Source organism: Haematobia irritans, chromosome 3 (genome assembly GCF_050003625.1).
Source record: "Haematobia irritans isolate KBUSLIRL chromosome 3, ASM5000362v1, whole genome shotgun sequence".
NCBI classification, from domain to species: Eukaryota; Metazoa; Arthropoda; class Insecta; order Diptera; family Muscidae; genus Haematobia; species Haematobia irritans.
Genome location: NC_134399.1, coordinates 12,213,431 through 12,238,051, shown reverse-complemented (window position 1 = coordinate 12,238,051; position 24,621 = coordinate 12,213,431). Strand labels below are relative to the sequence as shown.

Sequence of the window (24,621 nt, the reverse complement as noted above, 5' to 3'; positions counted from 1 at the left end):
ATTTATGACAAAAATGTTTCCCACCACTTAGCCCAAAGAAATTTTCAGTTTGTTAATCAGATTTTTATTTTCTAAATTCTTCTCATTACAATTATTCATTATATTTTAATTTTAACAAAAAAAAAAAAAAAAGAATACCATCCATATTCATCAATAAGTGTTGCCACACCATTATATCTTAATGTATTTATATTTGTTGTTGGTTCTTTTATTTTTCTTGAAAAAAAAAAACAAAACGGCAATAAAAGCACATACATAAAAAACTTTTCACGTATACAGATTTTTTTTTTGAAGAAAATCTTCAATTTCTTTGTATTTCATTAAGAACTTATTTAAAAATTATATTCGTACGAGTTTTGATCAAACAAATATACAAAATAATATTAGAAATTAGGCCAGATTTTTCAATTGGTTCAACATAACTATGAGATTTCTATGTAGATTAAGGATATTCATTCAAAATACTCTCGAAATAATATTGTTGTTGCAATGTAATATTCGAATCAAAAAATCGCCAGTAAAAATGATATACGTTACACATCTATCTATGGCCACATCCACCCTGTATTTTCATCAAATATTTGCAAAAAAATCAATGCCAGCTTAAATCGTATTCATATTTAGAAAAGTTACAAGTCATAAAGTACAGATGAAAATACGAGTAGTAGTGAACGTGTTAATTGGATGAACTAAATATCAAATATGTAATTCTCTATTCTTTTTAACTATGACTTTATTTCAAAGAATATTTCTTGTGTTTTATTTCTAAGTATATTCCAAATTCAGTTATGTATCTTGTTTTTTTTTTTTGTATATTTCTTCATTATCGGTATTTTTGTAGTCTCAAAAGGATACCATTGAAAAGCAGAAGGCTTTAGGTATTCTTGTCTTTTTGCTAAAAAAAAGAAAATTTCATTCAAAATTTGGTGTTGGTTTTTGGTTGTAAAATAAAAGTCCTCTTCATTGCATGATTTATTTTCCTTTTTGGTTTTAGTTAAACGAGAATTTCTCTCTAATTTTATTTTATTCGATTAACAAATATATCCTTCTTGTGTTTACCATTTTATACACAATAAACAATTGTTATTTATCTTAAGCTTTAAGATTTTCCCACTGCAAAACTCTATTCATTAAATGTTCTTTTGGTATATTTACTCTTTTTTTTTTGTTGAAATAGATAAAAAGCCATCTGGTAAATCTAAAGATGAACAAATGGCCGAAAAGAAACAGGAATTGGAGAAACGTTTGCAAGATGTTACCGGTCAATTGGGAACCAGCAAGAAGACAGCCAAAAAAGGTATGGAAAATTGAAGCCTCTCTTATATATTTTATAATATTGATTAATAATTATTTTAACATCTTGTTCATTTTGTGCAATGCCTTTGGATTTTAAATTGTTAATATTTTGTTTATATATGTATAATGGCCACCAATATTTTTAAGCTACAAATAAAAATGGGTAATCGGAGGTTTGATTTTTTTATAGAAAATGTGTAAAATATAAAATAGAAATAAATCTTGATAAAATTTTCTATAGGAATAAAATTTTGACAAAATTTTCTATAGAAAGAAAAATTGTGAAAAAATTTTCTATAGTAAGATAAATTTTGACGAAATTTTCTATAGAAATAAAATTTTGACAACTTTTTCTATAGAAATAAAATTTTGAAAAAATTTTCTATAGAAAGAAAAATTGTGACAAAATTTTCTATAGAAAGAAAAATGTTGACAAAATTTTCTATAGAAATAAAATCTTGACAAAATTTTCTATAGAAATAAAATTTTGACAAAAAAAATTTTGTCAAAATTTTCTACAGAAATAAAATTTTGACAAAATTTTGTATAGAAAGAAAAATTTTGAAGAAAATTTCTATAGAAGGAAAAATTTTAACGAAATTTTCTATAGAAAGAAAAATTTTAACGAAATTTTCTATAGAAAGACAAATTTTAACAAAATTTTCTATAGAAAGAAAAATTTTTGACAAAATTTTCTATAGAAATAAAATTTTGACAAAATTTTCTATAGGAATAAAATGTTGACAAAATTTTCTATAGAAATAAAATTTTAACAAAATTTTCTTTAGAAGTAAAATTTTGACAAAATTTGCTATAGGAAAAAAATTTTCTATAGGAATAAAATTTTGACAAAATTTTCTGTAGAAATAAAATTTTAACAAAATTTTGACAAAATTTTCTATAGAAATAAAATTTTGACAAAATTTTCTAAAGAAATAAAATTTTTATAAACTTTCTATACGAATAAAATTTTGACAAAATTTTCTATAGAAATAAAATTTTGACAAAATTTTCTATAGAAATAAAATTTTGACAAAATTTTCTATAGAAATAAAATTTTGACAAAATTTTCTATAGAAATAAAATTTTGACAAAATTTTCTATAGAAATAAAATTTTGACAAAATTTTCTATAGAAATAAAATTTTGACAAAATTTTCTATAGAAATAAAATTTTGACAAAATTTTCTATAGAAATAAAATGTAAATAGAAAGAAAAATTTTGAAAAAAATTTCTATAGAAAGAAAAATTTTAACGAAATTTTCTATAGAAAGACAAATTTTAACAAAATTTTCTATAGAAGGACAAATTTTAACAAAATTTTCTATAGAAAGACAAATTTTAACAAAATTTTCTATAGAAAGAAAAATTTTTGACAAAATTTTCTATAGAAATAAAATTTTGACAAAATTTTCTATAGAAATAAAATTTTGACAAAATTTTCTATAGAAATAAAATTTTGACAAAATTTTCTATAGAAATAAAATTTTGACAAAATTTTCTATAGAAATAAAATTTTGACAAAATTTTCTATAGAAATAAAATTTTGACAAAATTTTCTATAGAAATAAAATTTTGACAAAATTTTCTATAGAAATAAAATTTTGACAAAATTTTCTATAGAAATAAAATTTTGACAAAATTTTCTATAGAAAAAAATTTTTAACAAAATTTTCTATAGAAATAAAATTTTAACAAAATTTTCTTTAGAAGTAAATTTTTGACAAAATTTTCTATAGAAATAAAATTTTGATAAAATTTTCTATAGAAAGATAAATTTTGAAAAAATTTTCTTAGAAAGAAAAATTTTAACAAAATTTTCTATAGAGAGAAAAATTTTAACAAAATTTTCTATAGAAATAAAATTTTAACAAAGTTTTCTATAGAAATAAAATTTTAACAAAATTTTCTTTAGGAATAAAATTTTAACAACATTTTCTATAGAAATAAAATTTTGACAAAATTTTCTATAGAAATAAAATTTTGACAAAATTTTCTATAGAAAGAAAATTTTTGAAAAAAAATTCTATAGAAAGAAAAATTTTAACGAAATTTTCTATAGAAAGACAAATTTTAGCAAAATTTTCTATAGAAAGAAAAATTTTTGACAAAATTTTCTATAGAAATAACTTTTTAACAAAATTTTCTATAGAAAGAAAAATTTTGACAAAATTTTCTATTGAAATTAAATTTTGACAAAATTTTCTATAGAAAAAAATTTTTAACAAAATTTTCTATAGAAATAAAATTTTAACAAAATTTTCTTTAGAAGTAAAATTTTGACAAAATTTTCTATAGAAAGAAAAATTTTGACAAAATTTTCTATGGAAATTAAATTTTTGACAAAATTTTCTATAGAAAGAAAAATTTTTGACAAAATTTTGTATAGAAAGAAAAATTTTGACAAAATTTTCTATAGAAAGAAAAATTTTGACAAAATTTTCTATAGAAAGAAAAGTTTTGACAAAATTTTCTATAGAAAGAAAAATTTTGACAAAATTTTCTGTAGAAATAAAATTTTGACAAATTTTTCTATAGAAAGGAAAATTTTGACAAAATTTTCTTTATAAATAAAATTTTGAGAAAATTTTCTATTGAAAGACAAATTTTGATAAAATTTTCTATGGAAAGAAAAATTTTGACAAAATTTTCTATAGAAATAAAATTTTGACAAAATTTTCTATAGAAATAAAATTTTGACAAAATTTTCTATAGAAATAAAATTTTGACAAAATTTTCTATGGAAAGGAAAATGTTGACAAAATGTTCTATAGAAATAAAATTTTGACTCATTTTTGAATATTTAAGTTGCCAGTGTCTTTAAAATTTCATAATTTTGCTTTACATTCTTTTCTATTTATTATAATAAATTAAAAATCCTGACGAGTTCGTTATTATAATTCAATGAAAATTTAAAGAGGCATTACTGAAAATGAACAAGATGTTATAAAGTTAAATTATTGTATAATTAAAACATTTCCCAAGATCGAGGCCTATATTTGGTAATTATTTATTCTTTTCTTTTGATATTTCGCCTTAATTTGATGAAAAAAAAAAAAATAATTACAAAACATAGACCATCAGCTTGATAAATCATTTAATTATAAATGAATAAAAATGGAAAAAATTTAAAAAAATCAAAAAAAAAAACATAAGTTTGATTATTGTATTTACTAATTTTTTTAAATTATATTTTATATAATTTTCAGACGAATCATCATCGAATAAAGTTGAAGCTGTTCAACCCGCAAATCGCCCATCATCAAGCTCTAGCTCGAGCGATTCATCCTCGTCCAGTTCAAGCGACAGTAGTTCTAGCGATTCAAGTGACAGTGAAGCAGGTTAGGACGCGTTTATTTATTTAAAATCATTTTGTTTTATATATATACATATTTTCTATTATCACAAAAAAACTAAAAAAAAACAAACTTCCCTATCTTAATACTATTTACCTTATCCCCTACCAACAACACTATTACTAGAAAAAATGAAAGAAAAAAATCATGAAAAATATAAATATATATATAAATACGTATATATATTAAATATTAAGATAAATATTGACATTTATTATTTTCTTTTAGTTTTCTTGTAATTTTCTATACAAGTAGTTTATTTTTTTATAATTTCAACAATAACGTCCTTTCTATGGTTGCAAGCATTATACACAAAATTACAAATAATACTTGAAAATAATTTTAATGAAATATTTATATAATTAAGTCGAGGTCTCTATATACATACATGTTCTATGTATATAATTTTTATGCATTAAATTCCCTTGAAGAATTAAAAAACAAAAAAACAAACTTGAGTATAATTTTTCAATATAGCATTGTCTTTATATGAAAAAAAAAGTATGAAGATAATCCCCATTATCCATCCATTTAATTTAATTGACCCACCCATTCATATAAAACTCATAATGAGTTTTCAATTTGAGTTTGAAAAATGATTATACAGTCTTTTTGATTCTAATTAAGAACATGCGTATTATTGTTTATAAGCTCGATATGCACTTTAAAAAATAAATCCATCCCTTGTTTTTTCCTGTTTTGTTTAGACAACACTATTTTTAGTTTACATGTTCAGCGAATTAGGTTTAGGTAATTTGTAATGTCAGACACATCGTTTTTTTTTAATACATATATATTATTTTAAATACTTTTTGATAGATATTTGTTGTATTTGTTTTCCTTTTCTTTCTTTCCCTTTTAGTTTTTTTTTTGGTTTCCTTCTCAGTAGATTTGTTTACTTATAGATTATGTTAAAACTGGCGTGTGGTTTTAGCATTCCTTTCCTTTTTTTGTTGTGTTAAAGTTTTCTTAGCTCTTTGTACTAGGAGTTAATATCTAAAAATATGCTTTTTTTTAATAAAGTGGGTTGTTTGTTTTGTTTTAAAAACTCTGGAACAAAGTTCTGGTTTTTAGTGCAATATTATTTGTTTTCTTCTCTAATTATTATGTTCTGACCAGCAAAATTAATCTCTACAATACTATTATCATTAATACAAGTTTCTTTTCTTTTAAGCATATTTTTAGAAACTCCTCGAAATCGATTTCGAAATTCTTATAGGGGAAAAAAGGTAGTTTGTTAAACAGGCCCCTTTTCTCTTTTTTTTACAAAACCTGTCTCTACTGACTGGCAAGGAGCAAAAAACGAAAACTTTACTCATGATCAATTGTTACCATGTTTCCTAACCCCCCTAAAGTATTTAGTTTTCTTAGACTTCATTGTAAAACTCATACAATTTGTTTTACCTTTTTTCTTTCTAAGGTCTTTTGTAACACAAAAATAAAAAATGAAAATTTTTGATTTAAATTTTGATAAATCTTTGAAGCGATATTTAATTAAAAAAATATATTTTAAACAGTTGTAATCAAAAGATAAGAAAATCTATTAATTTCAAAGAAAAATTTAATCAATTTTATTTAATTTAAAAAATATCACGTATCAATTTTTAAATCAAAACTAATAATGCATTTTCTTCAAAAATTAATCTTTTTGTGTGTGAACTCTAGGGCCCTTCTTGTGTGTAGGTCTTTCTCTTCTAGTAATTCAATAATCTGTTCCATATGATATAAATCAATTATTGTGCTAATGCTTGAATCATTATTATTATTATTATTTTTATTTTTTTTTTTATAAAAATATACATCCTAAGTTTTATATATTTTTCATTCTTTTGAAGTAGCTAACATTTTATTACTGATTATAATTAAACAAAAAAATAATAATTATGTGAATTCTAAGAAAATCGTGAAGCAATTGTGTATTGGGGGCAGCCAATCATTCCAAAAACAAAAAATATACTAAATATAGAGCAGCAAATTGAATCATACGTGTACTAAATATAATGTCGAAAAAAAAACAACAACAAAAAAACCTACAAGTATAAAGGAGTAAACTACGTTTATTTTTATTTATTAGAAAACAAAATCACAAATTATATAAGAAATCCACATTATGAAATTAAATTAAAATGTAACTTTCAAAGTTTTATTTGGAGGTTCCATAAAAAAAAAATAAGTCAGATGGATGGTAGACAAACTCAAACAAACTAAAGAGATGCAGAGTCCAAGCGTACACTTAGAAATTTTATTGGTATGCAGCAAAAATAAAAGTCATGAAAAAAAAATTATGAAGATCATCCATCATATATTGGCTCTATAGATAATCAACAAAGGAAACGAAAAAAATGCATTTAAATTTTAGTTTATTTTGAAACTAAAATTTTTTTCTCAAAGATATAATTCCCAGAGTATGCCATACCATAGCAACATCAATAGTCCCGTAATCTTTCACACAAAATGTAAAATAATTATTTTTTATGTGTGTTTTTTTTTATATTGTGTTTCTGACTCGATAATTCCCTCTTTGAAAATATATTTGGATTGAGCTTTGTTACCACCATAATTCCCTCAATAGAGAATCGTAATTAATATACCACCTACTACTACTACTACTACATTACTACTATATGGAAATGCAAATTCTTGATGATTAATGAGGAAACATTAAACGAATCGTTAATTGCAAATCTATCCAGAAACTCGAATAATACTCTCCTTCGTAATGCAAACACTAAACGCAAAAGTTAAGAATCGTCGCGCTTTACTTTTTATTTTTATTTTTTTTTTTATTATTGAAAAGGTGAATTTGAAAACAAACAAAAAATCAAAATTGTAAAAGCTTAATTTTACAATTGTAAAAAACCTGTTTTTTTTATTTGCAAATAAATTTGGTAGTACACTTGCAGACAATGTGTAAAAAGTGTGTAAAGTTATCGAGTAATGATTGTAAAAAAAAAAGACAAAGAAAAGAAAACGCTGTGAAAACCATATTTACAAAGAGCAAAACGAATATGTACGATTTTAGTATCTCTTGAAAATTGTTTGGCCAACCTTTTGATTTTTATTTAAGGAAAATTGCATGTAGTTTGACAACACATTATAAATACTTAACGATAATGTTTAGGTAGTTTCTAAAAAAAAATTAAAAAAAAAAACTCTGAAAACAAATGAAAATGTGCCACAAATTTTGTATATTTTCTATTATAATTTAATTTTCATTCTTATTTTTTTTTTAAATTATATATTATTTTTCTATCTATTTTATTACAACATAAAAGAAATCGATAATATTCACTCCCAAGTGATCAAAGAATTTTCCAAATTATATGTATTGTTCACAGTTCAAATGTAGAATTAGGATGATAAACACAGATTGCCGAAAGACTCATTTTATGCTAAAATAAAATCTATATTCAAAGGTCCTTAAGATGAAACTTCACTAGTATCAATGACCGTATATCGATACCATTTTCATCTCTTCTCCTTAAAGGATCACTACACAGAAAAAAAAATCACGAAAATGTTTCCAATTAAAAAAGTCTTAACCTTCCAATGCCCAAACCCGCCTTTAGTCGGGGCTTCATTAAATAAGGAAGCTTTTAGTAAAACACATTTTAAGACAACAAAAAGTAATAAAATAAAAAGAAAACTTAGTTGAACCTGTTCAAGAGCCTTTGCAGCATATACTGAATTTTACCGTATAAATTTTTCTTGATTAGTTTTCTTGCTTTTGTGTCGTTAACATTGAATATTTAATCAGCTGGCAAAAAATTGGGGTATTAGAGAGTTAATTGAGTTTTAAAAAAAATATTCAATTAAAATTTTTTTATTAAATTATCAAATTAATTTTTTAATTGGATCAATTATTTTCTCATTTGAGTTTGCCTCACTAAAACACAGAAAAAAATATCACCAACATTTTTTTTAATTGGATCAATTAATTTTTAATTGACTTTCAATTAATTTTTTAATTGGATCAATTAATTTTTTTTTTTAATTGATCCTATCATTTCTGTGATTGATGGAATTTCAATTAAAAAATTAATTGGTTCAATTAATTTCGTGATTGAATCCGAGAAAAAAAATTGTGTGTAATTGAGAAGTTTTACAAGGATGTGAAATACTCCGAAAAGTGAGCAAAATTGGGGCATTAGAGGGTTAATTGAGTTTTAAAAAAATATTCAATTAAAATTTTTTATTAAATTAATTTGTTAATTGGATCAATTATTTTCTCATTTGAGTTTGCCTCACTAAAACAGAAAAAAATATCACCAACATTTTTTTTTAATTGGATCAATTAATTTTTAATTGACTTTCAATTAATTTTTTTTAATTGATCCTATCATTTCTGTGATTGAAGGCATTTCAATTAAAAAATCAATTGGTTCAATTAGTTTCATGATTGAATCCGAGAAAAAATTTTTTTTTTGTGTAATTGAGAAGTTTTACAAGGATGTGAAATGCTTCGAAAAGTGAGCAATATTTAATCACCGTTTAAGTGATTAAACACGGTGGCTTCAAAATATTTTGCAATTTAGCTCGTAAGTTTTCAAGACCTCACACTAGAAATTAAATTGCAAATTTACTAGGAATTCTAGGAGTTTTCAAAACAAAAATTTCAAAACTTGTTGGAATTTTCCACACAAATTTCAGACCTTGTTGGAATTTAATTTCTAAAAGGTTTCCCGAAAAATTAGTTTCTACTTAAAAAAAAATATATATATGATTTTCTGATTTATTATCCAGCACAAAAAATAGGAAGTTCTTCTAAAGGCACTACCTTAAAAGAACTTCCAAAAATGTCCTCCCAGAGAAGTTCTTTATTTTAGCTGCACAGGAAGTTCTTTTGAGTCAAATTTTTTTTTAAATCGGCTTTTTTATATATGTAATGGAAAATTTTTCAAATAGGTTTAAATATATTATGAATTAATAAAATGGTAATTTTTTTTTTAATTTTGCCGAAAAATGCCAAATCCATTCTAGAAAAATTGCGATTTTTTTAAATATTTGACGTCAAACGTTCCACACAAGCGTAAAAATGCATTAAAACTTATAAAAAATTTTTAAAAATTATTAATTTGTCAAAATATCACAAAATTTCTTAATTCACATCCAAAACACTGAATTCGCATCACACCTTAATGCAAATTCAGTGCAGTGCGGCTGTTAAAATGGTGGAAATCCGTTCTATGACCTATGTTCTATGTTAAATTCATCGCTTCTGCGCCAATTTTGCACCACTTCCGGATCCAAAAATAACTTTCACTACTTTTTGGCGACGCTTTTTTTTTTTTGCTGGGAACCTCAGGTTATGTTAGGTATAGTGTCAGCCCATATTTCAGGCTCACTTAGACTATTCAGTCCATTGTGCATTGTGTTAAGCTCAATGACAAGGGACCTGCTTTTTATAGCCGAGTCCGAAAGGCATTCCACATTAATTACTTCTAGATTTCAAAACATTTCTAAAATATATGCTGGTGCTTGATAGTTTTTACATTCGAATTAAAATTTAATTGGAATAATTGGTAATTGTGACTGAAGGCAAAAATATTTTTTTGTGGATCATTTTTTCGAAAACCAAAATATCGCTTTTCTCTGGTTTTATGTTTTAAAGAAAAGGTAGCAATTTGGCATTTTTCAGCCCCCCTAATCTCATTTGAGTTTGCCACACTAACCCCCATTTTCATGAAGCTCCGTTAGTGCTATGTTAGCTAACGAACTTTTAAACCATGGTATGTACATAACTGTCATCTTGCGTATATATTCCATATGCCAGTTAGGAACATAACTGCCGAATTTTATTTCCGTTAAAGTTAACCGGAGAAAAGATATTTCCATTTTTCTTTCTGTTAACTGACAGTTAAAGCCTAACGGGGGTACATGAAAATGGCCGTAAAACACAAAAACACAGGAAAAATATCAACAAAATTTTTCCAATTAAAATTTTAACTGATTTTTAAAAATATTCGATTAAAAATTTATCGATTAAATTTCAATGCATTTTCAATGCGTTCCAATTTAAAAATTAATTTTCTCATTTGAGTTTGCCTCACTAAAACACAGAAAAAATATCACCAAAATTTTTCCAATTAAAATTTTATTTAATTTAAAAAAAAATATTCGATTAAAAATTTATCGATAAAATTTCATTTTTTAATCAGAACAAAAATCAATTATAAAAATGAATTGTATTAATTAATTTTTAAATTGTTTTTTTATGTAAATTAACATGGGTGGTGTTTGAAGAAATCAAATTGATTAGATCAATTATTTCGTGATTGATTGATACAACTGAAATGTTAATTGATTCAATCCTATAAAATTTGAATTGGTTTTGATTAAACATTTAATAAAAAAAATATTATTAGAATTTAAACAAAAAATGTTCAAATCAAAAAATGGCTTCAATAATTTTTATAATCAAAACAAAAATCAATTATTAAAGTTATTTGAAATTTTAATTGACAATTGAGCTTGCTTACTGATATTAAACACAAAAAATTGATTAGATCAAGTTAATTTCGTGATCGATTGAAAATGTAATTATTAAATTCTATAATTATTGAATTGTTTTTCGGTATATTCATAAATTATTACCAAAATTTGTTCAATTATAATATCAATAGAATTGAATTCAATTATTTTTAAATCAAAACAAAAATGATTTACTAAAGAAAACATTTTTTTTTAAATTTTTTAATTGGATCAAATAATTTTTGAATTGACTTTCCATATGTTTCTTCAATCATGACACCAATTAATCAAATTAATTTTTATTAATAATCACAATTAAAATCTTAATTGATTCAATTAATTTTTATGATGGATATTTGTTTTGATTCACAAATTGTTGAAAGAATTAAATTTGTAATTCAATTAAAATTTTAATTGAAAAATTGTTTGTAATATTTTTGTGGAGCTATTTTCACATTGAAGTCTACAACAAAAGGCAATAATATTAATTTTTGGGTAATATTTCAATATTTCATAATTTTTAATTCAATTTAAATTTTAATTGAAAAAATGTTTGTAATATTTTTGTGGAGCTATTTTTACATTGAAGTCTACAACAAAAGGCAATAATATTAATTTTTGGGTAATATTTCAATATTTCTAAGGTACTGGAACAATATATATATGGTCACTACCTATTGTTAGATGTTTGAATACGATCGCTACTCATTTTGTTTTGCAGACAAATTGTTTTGTAAAACTTGTCAATACCCCAAAATCTTTTTTTATTCTATTGATAATTGAAAATTTCTTAAATTCTGTTGAATTTTTTTTATTTATTTTGATTATATAGATACTATAATTCTATGTATACATATTACAAAAATTCTTTAAAAGAAATATTAAAATAACAAAAAAAAAGTGTGTTATATACTACTACTATATTATTCAACATTTTCAAAATAATTGTATAGATAAAAAAAGAATGGTAATCGGTTTAGAGATTAAGGTCATTTTTAAATGGGAAAAAGGTGATGAATAGAAAAAAAATTGTACTTGAGAAAAATCATCGAGTATGATAAGAGAGAAAAAAATGAAAAAAAAAACAGTTCTTCGCCTTTTCCCTTAGCGCGTTTGATTTAATTTTTCGGCTGTCGGCTTTCCCCTTTACACATTGTTTGCACGTTTTTCATTCCTTTTTTTTAATAAAAAAAAAGAAGAAAAAGAAATAATTAAAACCCACTACTATACATTTTTTTTGTTAAACTATACTCTGGAAAAAAAAAAACAGAAAATAGCTAAAAACAAACGTACAATTTTTAAATTGTTAATGAAATGGAAACAAATGAGAGAAAGAGAGTAACATTTTAGAATATTACCCCAACCCCCCCTCACTATTAAAGTTATCACAAATTTCGTTTATTGTAAACTAAGTGTACTATCTTTTTGTATTTGTTTTTTTATATATATTATGATTATTTTAATTTTTGCAGCTTCCAATTTCAAGCCCTTTTTGTTTGAAATAGACTAACATTTATAGAAGAAAAAGGGAATTAGTCGATAATTAATAAATATACGATTAGGATATAAAAGAAAGGTAATTTTTGCGTTGTAAAATTATATGCCACCCTTTGCTCGATCGAATTGATTATTTATTTGACCAATTTATACAAAGAAATAAAGTAATCAATTGTAATCATTATTAACTACGGGGCTTACTTTTTGAAGTCTTGTCATAAACTAGGAAATTATTACAAAAAAAAAAAAACAACAAACAAACAAAACACACACAAATACGAATACGATAAAAATATAAATTTTTCAAATCTGGGGTCAAATAATAAGTATAAAAAAAAGAAATAATTGTAATTATAAAAATACATTTTGATAAGAAAATTTCATTTAGATTTAAAATAAACGAAATACAATGTCTTAATTAAATAAGACAATTAGGGCCACTTTTAACATTTGAACTTGTGTTTTGAAATTTTGAATATTCTTATAAATATATTAAAAAAAATTGCAGAATGTTTTTTTTTTAACCATGGCCTTTTGCCTTGTCATTTGGAAAATTAAATTTACGCTCTTATTACTATGTGATGAGATTTGAGAGAAATTTTGAATTGATTTTTTTTGGAAATTTAAAAAAAGTTTTAATATTCCTGGAGAGGCATTTATATATATTGCGAAATCGATTTTTGGTAATGCCAGAATTTTTGTTTGTTGTCTTTTTTAATAATGCAACATTTATTAATCAGTATCGGAAAAATACTAAAATTTTTTAAATGGATAAATTTTAATAGGCAAATATATATTTTTTGCGAAAGTAATATCAGGCTTTAAATACCTCCTAAAGTTTTGCCTGGACTTCTAAAAGTATCTCTTTTTACATTTTAATTCACCAACACGAAGATCGATACAAATCATTGACTACGAAGCCCCCTTTAAAAAAAGGGAGAAAGAGGAAAATTATTAGGTATATGAGGGATAATAATTCTTTCTAAAAATTAAAAAAAAAATAAAATAAAACTAACAATTACATCGTTTCAAAACAGATGAATAGTAATCCATTATTTTTTTTGTAACACTAACAAAAAAGTGCATTTCAAAATATTATTGTTTTTTTTTTAATTTTTTCTTATCAAAATGTATAAAAATATATTGATGATAATAACAATTCCCTTAAAAAAAAAAAATATGCTACAAAAAAATTCAACAATACAACATTAACATGAAATGGAACTTAAATTTACAAAAGCATTCATTTATTATTACAATTAAGTTGTAGTCGTAAGTGTTATGGAAAGGAACAAAAACACACAAAATCGTTAATAAAATTAAAACAACAACAACAACAGAGAAACAATAATAATACTGAACAGTGTTTAATAAAATTTTTAATTTAGATTTTTTTTATATATATACATAATTTACTTTTTAATGTTAGTTTATTTTCTAACACTTTAATTGTTGTTTAGCATTAAATCATAAGAAAAAAAAAAAGAAAACAAAAAAAGAAAATATTTTCAAGCAAAACAAAAAAATCTATATATATATATATATATATATACATAAATATTATTTTCATAATTAAAAAAAAAATTGTTTATTTTTTTGATTATTATTATTTTTTGTAACACAAGTATGAAATTTAATTATAAATATATATATATATCATATTCATTCAATTAGCATTACAAATAACCTCTAATTGCCGACAAAACATTTACGATTCATAAATAACAACAACAAAAAATCATATATTTTATTCCCATTTATAAAAAAAATAGGGAATAGAATACAAAAAAAGTATATAACAGACATAAAACAAAAACAGAAATCACTCGTATGTATTTATGGCTAAACTGAAATCTAAATCCATAAATCTAAAATAATATTAAATAAATTATAAATCTAAGATTAATTAATAATAGTAATTAAAGAAAACCCACAAAAATGATAAGAAAAATAAACGTGTTTTCAATAAAAAAAAAAAAAACAACGCGAGTCATTCTTAAAAAAAAGAACAAAAACAGTTTTCCTTTAAGAGGGATTATGAGAAGAGAGGGTATCAGAAAAAAAGAACTTTTTAGGTCTAACAACGATTGGCTTGTGTAAAAATATAAAGAAAAATACTCATTGGTCGTTTTTTTGATGTTCTACTACTGCTGCTGTTCCCACACACAATTGCTTCTAGATTTTCGATAGAATCTAAAAAAGAAACACCATTGTTTATGTAATTGAATTTGTTAAACAAACTATGCAGGTATTTGCTATAAGTTATTTTGTATATATTTTACTTTATATTCCTATTACAATTATCATTTTTTTTTATTAAATAATTTTTTTAGGCGAAACTGAAGGTCCACCGAAAAAGAAAAAATCCCGCGATTCAAATAGCAGTAACGTAAGTATTTCCTTTAATAGAGTAATTTTTCATTAGTTGTTTAAATGGGTTCCTATAGTAAAACCGAAAAAACACCAATTATTTGTTAAGTGTTAAATTGAACCTCAAATTGTGTTACCATTAAGGATTTCTAAAAATATTTCTAAAAGGGTCACTCGAAATAAAAATGTGAATCCTCAAAATATTTTCATCACCTTGGAGAAATTTGTAGCCTATGTTTTGCTCGTGATCTCATCATAAATAAAATTATATAGCCTTCTAATTTCAACAAGATCGTTTAATAAATGATCGGTAAAAAACGTTAGTCCAGGACTAATAGATAGTTAGACTTCGTTATGCCTTGCACATATGAGGGCGGTTCGGAAACTTCTTAGCCTATCAATGAAAGAGAATAGTTAGTTTTTCAAAAATATTTTTATTTTTCAATATAATCTCCTGTAACTTCAATACACTTAGTCCAACGCTTTTGGGAGCCACCGTGGCGCATGCCCGCCTTGCATACACAAGGTCGTGGGTTCGATTCCTGCTTCGACCGAACACCAAAAAGATTTTCAGCGGTGGATTATCCCACCTCAGTAATGCTGGTGACATTTCTGAGGGTTTCAAAGCTTCTCTAAGTGGTTTCACTGCAATGTGGAACGCCGTTCGGACTCGGCTATAAAAAGGAGGTCCCTTGTCATTGAGCTTAACATGGAATCGGGCAGTACTCAGTGATAAGAGAGAAGTTCACCAATGTGGTATCACAATGGACTGACTAGTCTAAGTGAGCCTGATACATCGGGTTTGATAGTAGGCAGTAGCCGACTATCAAACCTTTTTTCGAAAGGTTCAAGTGTAGTTCACTTTGGATTGAGTGAATTACCCGAATTTATTCTGATAATTGGTTGATAGTTTTGCTGCAAGTAGAGGATGCTGATGAGGAATATGGTAATTCCGAAACAGCTGTCCATCCAACCATCTTGCAGTCTACAGGGCTTTGCCCAAATAAATTTAACAAGCATATTTTTCTTCTGTTGGTTAAGCTACAGTTGTAGTTTAGTCAATGCATGGTTTTAAGCTGAAATCAAAAACAACAATAAAATTTTATTTCTATAGATAATTTTGTTAAAATTTTATTTCTATAGAAAAATTTTGCAAGATTTTATTTCTACAGAAAATTTTTGCAAAATTTTATTTCTATCGAAAATTTTTGCAAAATTTTATTTCTATCGAAAATTTTTGCAAAATTATATTTCTGTAGAAAATTTTGTCCAAATATTATTTCTATAGAATTTTTTTTTTCAAAATTTTATTTCTATAGAAAATTTTGTCAAAATTTTATTTCTATTGTTTTTGATGTCACCTTAAAACCATGCATAAGCTAAACTGCAAGTTTACCTTAAACAACAGGGGAAAAGAATGTTTGTCAAATTTATTTGGGCAAAGCCCTATAGACTGCAAGTTGGTTGGATGGACGCACGTTTCGGAACTACCACATTCCTCATCAGCATCCTATACTTGCAGCAAATCGATCAACCAATTATCACCCAAAGTGAACCACACTTGAATCTTCCGAAAAAAGGTTTACGGTAGATAGAAAATTATATCAAAATTTTATTTCTATAGAAAATTTTGTCAAAATTTTATTTCTATAGAAAATGTTTGCAAAATTTTATTTCTATAGAAAATTTTTGATGGACGCACGTTTCGGAACTACCACATTCCTCATCAGTATCCTATACTTGCAGCAAATCTATCAACCAATTATCAGAATAAATTCAGGCAGTTCACTAAACCCAAAGTGAACCACACTTGAACCTTCCGAAAAAAGGTTTACGGTAGATAGAAAATTTTGTCAAAATTTTATTTCTATAGAAAATTTTTGCAAAATTTTATTTCTATAGAAAATTTTGCAAAATTTTATTTCTATAGAAAATTTTGTCAAAATTTCATTTCTATAGAAAATTTTGTCAAAATTTTATTTCTGTAGAAAATTTTGTCAAAATTTTATTTCTGTAGAAAATTTTGTCAAAATTTTATTTCTATAGAAAATTTTGTCAAAATTTTATTTCTATAGAAAATTTTGTCAAAATTTTATTTCTATAGAAAATTTTGTCAAAATTTTATTTCTATAGAAAATTATTGTATAATTTAAAAATTTCCCAAGATCGAGGCCGATATGTTATTTGGTAATTATTTGTTCTTTATTTTTCGATATTTCGCCTTATGTTATAAAGGTACACACAATAAAAAAATATTTTTTTTTGTTCAATCACGAAATTAATCGATCCAATTAATTTTTAATTGAATTGTCTTCAATCACAGTAATTTTAGTATCAATTAAAAAATTAATTGTTACTATTAATTTTTGTAATTGGTTTTTGATTCAATTAAAAAAATTATTGAATCAATTAAATTGTCCGCAAAAATATTTTTTTGTTCAATCACGAAATTAATCGATCCAATTAATTTTTAATTGAATTGTCTTCAATCACAGTAATTTTAGTATCAATTAAAAAATTAATTGTCACTATTAATTTTTGTGATTGGGTTTTGATTCAATTAAAAAAAATATTGAATCAATTAAATGTCCGCAAAATTTTTTTCTGTGTAGGGGTACCTATAGACAGACGTACCATATTCATTGGACTAAAAATACAATCGAGAACACCAAGAGAAAAATCGATACCACCTTCGATATTGCAACGGACTGCTTACTCAGTCATTGAGCCAGAAAATATAACACGTGCTGAAGTGGTCCTTTTAACTTATTCCTCACGAGGAGACATGACATGTCCTATAAGGTATAGGAAAAATCATTCAGCCTAAGGACGTTTGTACTTTACCTATAAGCTTCCCTATTTTGAAGGACGAAGTGAACAAATTACGAAATGTACCATATTTTAAGGTGGGTATTAAGTTCGAGTTTCGCCGCTAAACTTGTCATTTTGTCACGATTACTTTTCTTTAATAATCCATTTTAAGGAATACAAACTTTGTGAACATTTGCTTTGGGCTATTCCCCCATCAAGTTATAATAAAATTTGCAACAAATATGTATAGTTTTATGGCTTTTTTTACTGATTGTGGTTTTCACTTTAGCGGCTAAACTCGAAGTTAGTACTCACCTTTAACCATAAACAGATTATCAGGATATATATTGAGGACATTAGACCTCGGATTTGGTACAGGATTTGCTACAATGTAGATCACTAGGAAGCAATCAAGCATCGCTTAAGTGATATAGCTGCTTTATTTTACTCTTCCAAAAAAACTGTGGTTCATAAAAAAAAACAAACTGAAAATCTGGCGTAAAAATTCTTTTAAGGTCGTTAAAGCAGTTCAAGTTATCGATAAAACGAGTTTAAAATTATAGATCACCAGCATTTCTCTATTATTCCACAGTTGGGTTCACAATATTACAGGACCTTCTTAAATTTAGTAAGTCTGCTGAAAAAGGGCAAACAGTCACTGTTTGCTGAAATAGCCTACATTGTCTGTTGTTCTTTAAGCTCAATTACACTAAACATGTTTTAGTTTGGCTGAAACAAATAAAAATGTCACCTTAGTTAGGGACTATCGTAACAAAAAATTTGCCCAAAAATCTAAATTTCAGATTGAGGCATAACAGCAAACTAAATGTTTGCTGATCGCATTTAGGAGCTTGTAAGTATATTACAGTGCAAAAATATACCAAAAACTACTTTTGTTTCTTAAATATGCGTTGGGGAAATTTTAATAAACTAAAAATTTTATAATTTGTTGTTTGTTCGACCCTGAAGTACAAAATTATAACTGCAGACAGGCTTGTTTAAGCTGACTTTTCTATGACTTTTTTCCTAACAAGAATTTATATTTTTTATTAATTTCAATTTAATAAACAAGAACAAAAATTAGGTTGAGTTATTTTTTGGCCACAGTTTGGGAAGAAGTGTCCTTTTAAAACAATATCTTTGTATATGATTTCAACAATAGGTTTAACAATTTAACTGTTTCAGTAGATGTTTGTTGTTTCAGCAGACTTTTTTGGCTGTTCCTAGCAAATCAATTTCTTTAAGTGTATATATGTTTGTAATGTGTTTTTTGAAATTGTATTCCTTTACATATGCATGAATTTCATAAATATGGGAAATGTCCATGGGAAGGTTTATGGCAAAAAACAAACGACAAAAAAAATTGCAAAATAAAACATTTCGAAAAGTGATTCATGCCATTTACTATTTTACGTGTATTGTGTTTTCATAGATACCCCCAGATCTAATTGTACTTGTTGCATAAAACATTTTTATAGGTAAATAATACAATTTCCACGACGCCAACTAGTTTGAGTGGCGCTGTTGTTGCTACAAGCAATGCAACGGCGACGGCAACTGCGATGTCAACAACGGCCGGAACGCCAATAACGGCTGCTCAGTCTTTGAATACAACTGCTGGTGCTGCTGCTGTATCGACTGCTGGCATCATCCCTTCCAATTTAAATACGCAAATATCGTTATCGAGTGGAAATAGTCAACAAGGAACCGCCACCGCCGCTATATCATTACCAGGATCCGTTGTAGGCGGTGGTGGATCAACGGTGGCTTCGGCAAATACCCCTGTGATGACAGCGCAGCAACAAGCAACCGGAATGTGTAAGTCATTGCATTGCATTGCATTTTATTCATTTGCACTGTTCTAGTGTCGAGCTATGATGTAACTCTGATCTTGTCTTTGCTACAAGTGGCTAATATATGTATAATTTTTTTGTCTGTTTTCGTTTTTGTATACCTCTATCTCTCACATCATCTCTTCTGCTATGCCCCTGTGATATTGTGAATTTGTTTGTGTGGTCCCATAACATACAATTGCACAATTGCGCGTAGTGGGGGTCACAACACCAACGTCTGGAATGACATCAGCATCCAATAGTGGCAATTCTTTGGCCGCGGCAGCATCATTAAATAACAATAATATTAATCCTCTTAAGACACCTTCAGTCACGCCCACATCAGCAGCAACTCCATCCGTCGTTCCAACAACAGGGACAGTATCCGCTCTTGGTATATTCAGTGGTGTAAGTTCTGGGGTTGGAAATGTCGGAAGTGGTGTTGGTGGAGCTAATAGTGGCAGCACTAATGGACCAAGTGACTTGACAATGCCACCGAATTCGGCTGTTGGTGTGAACACGGCTACGGCTGCAACCGCTCTAACCACTGCCTTAAGTGGTGGTGCCGCTGGCGTTACCGTGGCCAGTACTGCTGGTGGCTCAAGCGCTGTCACAAACACAAGTAGTAGTACGGGTGGCGGTGGCGGCGGCGGTGGTGGAGGTATACGCATTGCTAGTAATCTACACAAACTGCCTACAGATGTGGCCGATACACCAGCAAGTGTTGGCGGTGCTGCAGCCACGTCGTCGCAAATTACATCAGCCGCGTCACTGGCAGCAGGTCTTAAACAAATTCCTCAATTCGATGATCCCGTTGAACAGTCACTTGCTTCGTTGGAGCAACCATCACTATTGGCACCACCACCGACCAGTAAAAGTTCTGCTGATAACTTCCTAATGGCGGCTGCTGGTATTAATGCGGCTCATTTAATGCAACAGCAATCAACGCAGCAGCAACAACAATCTGTCTTCGGAGGTGGTCAGCAACAAATCCAATCCAATCAAGTGCATGGTGGGAGCAACAATCAACATCACGTGGAATTTATGAATGAGCTGTTGTCCAAAGGTGCTGCAGCAGCTGCTGCGGAAAATGTTTCTGGCATGAATGGCAATCATTTTCCACTAATGCAGTTTGGTCTAATGGAGGGACTGAATATGATGCAACAACAATTCCAACAGGCTGTCCAGCATCAGCATGCGCACAATAATGGCTTTAACATGAACGATGTGGCGACATCGAATGCCCTCGATACGCTTGGATTAGGGTTGAGTCTGTCGCATGGAGGTGGTGCGGGACAACCTTCCTTGTTTGACCAACTTCCCGGAAGAAACGAAAGTCATTTGCTGGCCATGATGATGAGTGGCGGAGCAGCTGGAATGCCTAGCAACTTGTCACTGGGAGGGCCATCCGTGGGGCCGTCAATGCAGGGAGTGGGCGGCAAAAAAGACAATAGTTCGTCAAATAGCAATGGTGATCAGACGCAACAGCCCTCAAGCAAATTGTTAATAACTCCCAAACCCATCGAATCTATGATGCCTAGTCCACCCGAGAAGAAGGGACAACATGGCCATGTTCCACAGCAGACAATGGTTGGCGGGGTGGTGGCACCACCTCTACAATCACCTTCAGATTTGAAAATACCCTCAACGACGGCAGCAGGTGCAGCTGGAAATCAGGCAATTTTTGCCCAAGCATTCAAGGCCCACGAACCAAATGTAAAAAATCCAAGTTCTTGGTCTATCTTAGCGGGCTCGCCGCAAAATACCCCCACGTCGAACAAAACCAAACCTGCCATGGACTCATTCCAGCAATTCCGTAATAAAGCCAAAGAAAAGGCCGATCGCCAGAAACAACTGGAGGCCGCTGAAAAAGAGAAAGAACAGAAGCGTCAGAAAGAAGCGGCCGAAAAGGAGCAGCAAAGAAAGCAACATCCAAAACCTCCATCACATTTGGTTGGAGCTAGTTCCAACTCAAGCAATAGCGGCAATGGCAATGGTAGTGCCGTTGGCAATAGTTTAGTGGCCAATCTCTCTGGGTCGCTGCATCAATCAGTGGCAGCAGCTGTAGGTGTCCAACCACCACACGCCCATGGGGGGAGTGTTAGTGCAGCACATTTGGCATCGTCCATAATGGATGTTATGGAGAGTGGAAGGTAAGTATCGAAAAATACAAAACTATATCTCAGGGAAAAGTAGACTACTAATCCAGAAAAGAGGAGGGACAAAGGAAAAAAAATCTTAAAATCCAATAAAAAATGTTAGTGCTTTTACTGTTTGGTAGATTGGTAGGATTCATGACATTTTGGTTAATTTTGAAAAATATATTCTACAGAAATACAACTTTGACATTTTTTATAGACCAAATTTTCTATAGAAATAAAATTTTGCAACAGAGGAAAAGAATGTTTGTCAAATTTATTTGGGCAAAGCCCTATAGACTACAAGATGGATGGATGGGCGCACGTTTCGGAATTACCACATTCCTCATCAGCATCCTCTACGTTCAGCAAAACTATTAAACCAATTATCAGAATAAATTCAGGCAGTTCATTAAACGCAACAATGAACCACACTTGAACCTTCCGAAAAAAGGTTTTGCATGATAGCCGGCTTATGCCGAAATAAATTCGTACAAACATATCTTTTCCTCTTTTGCAAAAATTTTCTATTGAAATAAAATTTTGCAAAAATTTTCTATTGAAATAAAATTTTGCAAAAATTTTCTATAGAAATAAAATTTTTCAAACATTTTCTATAGAAATAAAATTTTTTAAAAATTTTCTATAGAAATAAAATTTTTTAAAAATTTTCTATAGAAATAAAATTTTTTAAAAATTTTCTATAGAAATAAAATTTTGCAAAAATTTTCTAAAGAAATAAATTTTTTTTCAAAATTTTCTATAAAAATAAACTTTTGCAAAAATTTTCTATAGAAATAAAATTTTGACAGAATTGTATATAGAAATAAAATTTTGATCAATTTTTTTTATAGAAATAAAATTTTATCAAATTTTGTTTTAGAAATAAAATTTTGACAAAATTTTCTATAGTAATAAAGTTTTGTAAAATTTTTCTATAAAACTAAAATTTTGCAAATATTTTCTACTGAAATAAAATTTTGAAAAATTTTCTATAGAAATAAAATTTTGATAAAATTTTTTATAGAAATAAAATTTTGATACAATTTTCTATAGAAATAAAATTTTGATAAAATTTTCTATAGAAATAAAATTTTGCAAAAATTTTCTATAGAAATAACATTTTTCAAAATTTTCTATAGAAATAACATTTTGAGAAAATTTTCTATAGAAATAACATTTTGAGAAAATTTTCTATAGAAATAACATTTTGAGAAAATTTTCTATAGAAATAAAAAAAAATCTATAGAAATAAAATTTTGACAGAATTGTCTATAGAAATACAATTTTGATCAATTTTTTTATAGAAATAAATTTTTATCATATTTTGTTTTAGAAATAAAATTTTTACAAAATTTTCTATACTAATAAAGTTTTGTAAAATTTAACTTTAATTTAAAACTAAAGTTTTGCAAATATTTTCTACTGAAATAAAATTTTGCAAAAATTTTCTATAGAAATAACATTTTGCAAAACTTTTCTATAGAAATAAAATTTTGACAAAATTTTCTATAGAAATAAAATTTTGAGAAAATTTTCTATAGAAATAAATTTTGGGAAAATTTTCTATAGAAATAAAATTTTGCAAATTTTTTCTTTAGAAATAAAAGTTTGCAAAAATTCTCTATAGAAATAAAATTTTGCAAAAATTTTCGATAACAAAATACAAATTGCACAACATTTTTTATAATAAAATAAAATTTGGTAAAATTTTCTATAATAAAATACCATTTGACAAAATTTTCTATAATAAAATAAAATGTCAAAATTTTCTATAGAAATAAAATTTTGCAAAGACGTTCTATAGAAAAAAATTTGCCAAAATTTTCTATAAAAATAAAAATTTGACAAAAATCTATAAATAAAATTTTGACCAAATTTTCTATTAAATAAAATTTTAACAAAATTTTCTATAAAATAAAATTTTAATAAAATTTTCTATAGAAATAAAATTTTGCAAAAATGTTCTATAGAAATAAAAATTTGCAAAAATTTTTTATAGAAATGAAATTTTGCAGAAATGAAATTTTGGAAAAATTTTCTATTTAGAAATTAAAATATTTTAGGATGCCAAAGTAGATTTCTGGATTATGGTTTTATTTTTTCCTATGCTTTTTTTCTTAATATATTTTTATAATATTTATTTACTCTCATAGAAAAAGTGTACACGATGTCCAGCCAATGTCCCGCGTTGTTGATGATATAAAGGCTTCCCCCCAAGGATGTGCCTCGCCAGCAGGTACCGCGCAACAATCTCCACAAGATAGAGCCGCTGCCAAGCGTGCCGAACTAAGGCGAATGGAACAAGAACGAAGAAGAAGAGAAGCGGTAAGTTTATACCTCAGAATGATTTATTTATAGCAACGTCATAACTAATTCTAATTATTGCTTCCTTTACAGAGGGCTGGACAAATTGATATGAATATGCAAAGTGATTTGATGGCGGCGTTCGAAGAGACACTTTAATATATGGCAAAATAACTTCCATATGGAATACTGTTAAAATATATATCTCCTCTTTGTTGTCATAATAACTATTGGATTTTCCAATTAATTTATATATATATACATAGAAATAAAAATCTAACACTCTATTGCATAAAGGAAATAGTTATTAAGTTATATAACAAACGGAAAAAGAAACTTCTACAATTGCAATGCATATGTCTATGTATGTGTGTAGAGAGAACTAAGTTAAAATCAATCTAAAGTAAAAGTTATGAGAAGAAAAAAAAAACAAAATAAATTATTTATATAAACAACAATTGTAATATTAAGAAAAAATGCGCTAAAAAGCTGCAGTGACAAACAATCACTATTAAATTTAGTAAAAAAAAATAAATAAAAAAA

The 24,621-nt window shown here is 26.7% G+C and overlaps 1 protein-coding gene across 11 annotated transcripts in view; it reads left to right on the top strand.

Moving 5' to 3' along the window:
* Positions 1–24,621, top strand: part of LOC142232018 (uncharacterized) — a 41,700-nt gene extending 17,079 nt beyond the window's left edge. For all 11 annotated transcript variants that reach the window (XM_075302715.1, XM_075302714.1, XM_075302712.1 and 8 more), the window contains 7 exons: positions 1,178–1,297; positions 4,506–4,637; positions 14,954–15,009; positions 19,280–19,619; positions 19,851–21,786; positions 23,928–24,099; positions 24,172–24,621. In XM_075302715.1, the coding sequence (XP_075158830.1) occupies positions 1,178–1,297; positions 4,506–4,637; positions 14,954–15,009; positions 19,280–19,619; positions 19,851–21,786; positions 23,928–24,099; positions 24,172–24,237 (2,822 nt within the window). In that variant the 3' untranslated portion in view covers positions 24,238–24,621. The remainder of the gene's footprint in view (positions 1–1,177; positions 1,298–4,505; positions 4,638–14,953; positions 15,010–19,279; positions 19,620–19,850; positions 21,787–23,927; positions 24,100–24,171) is intronic.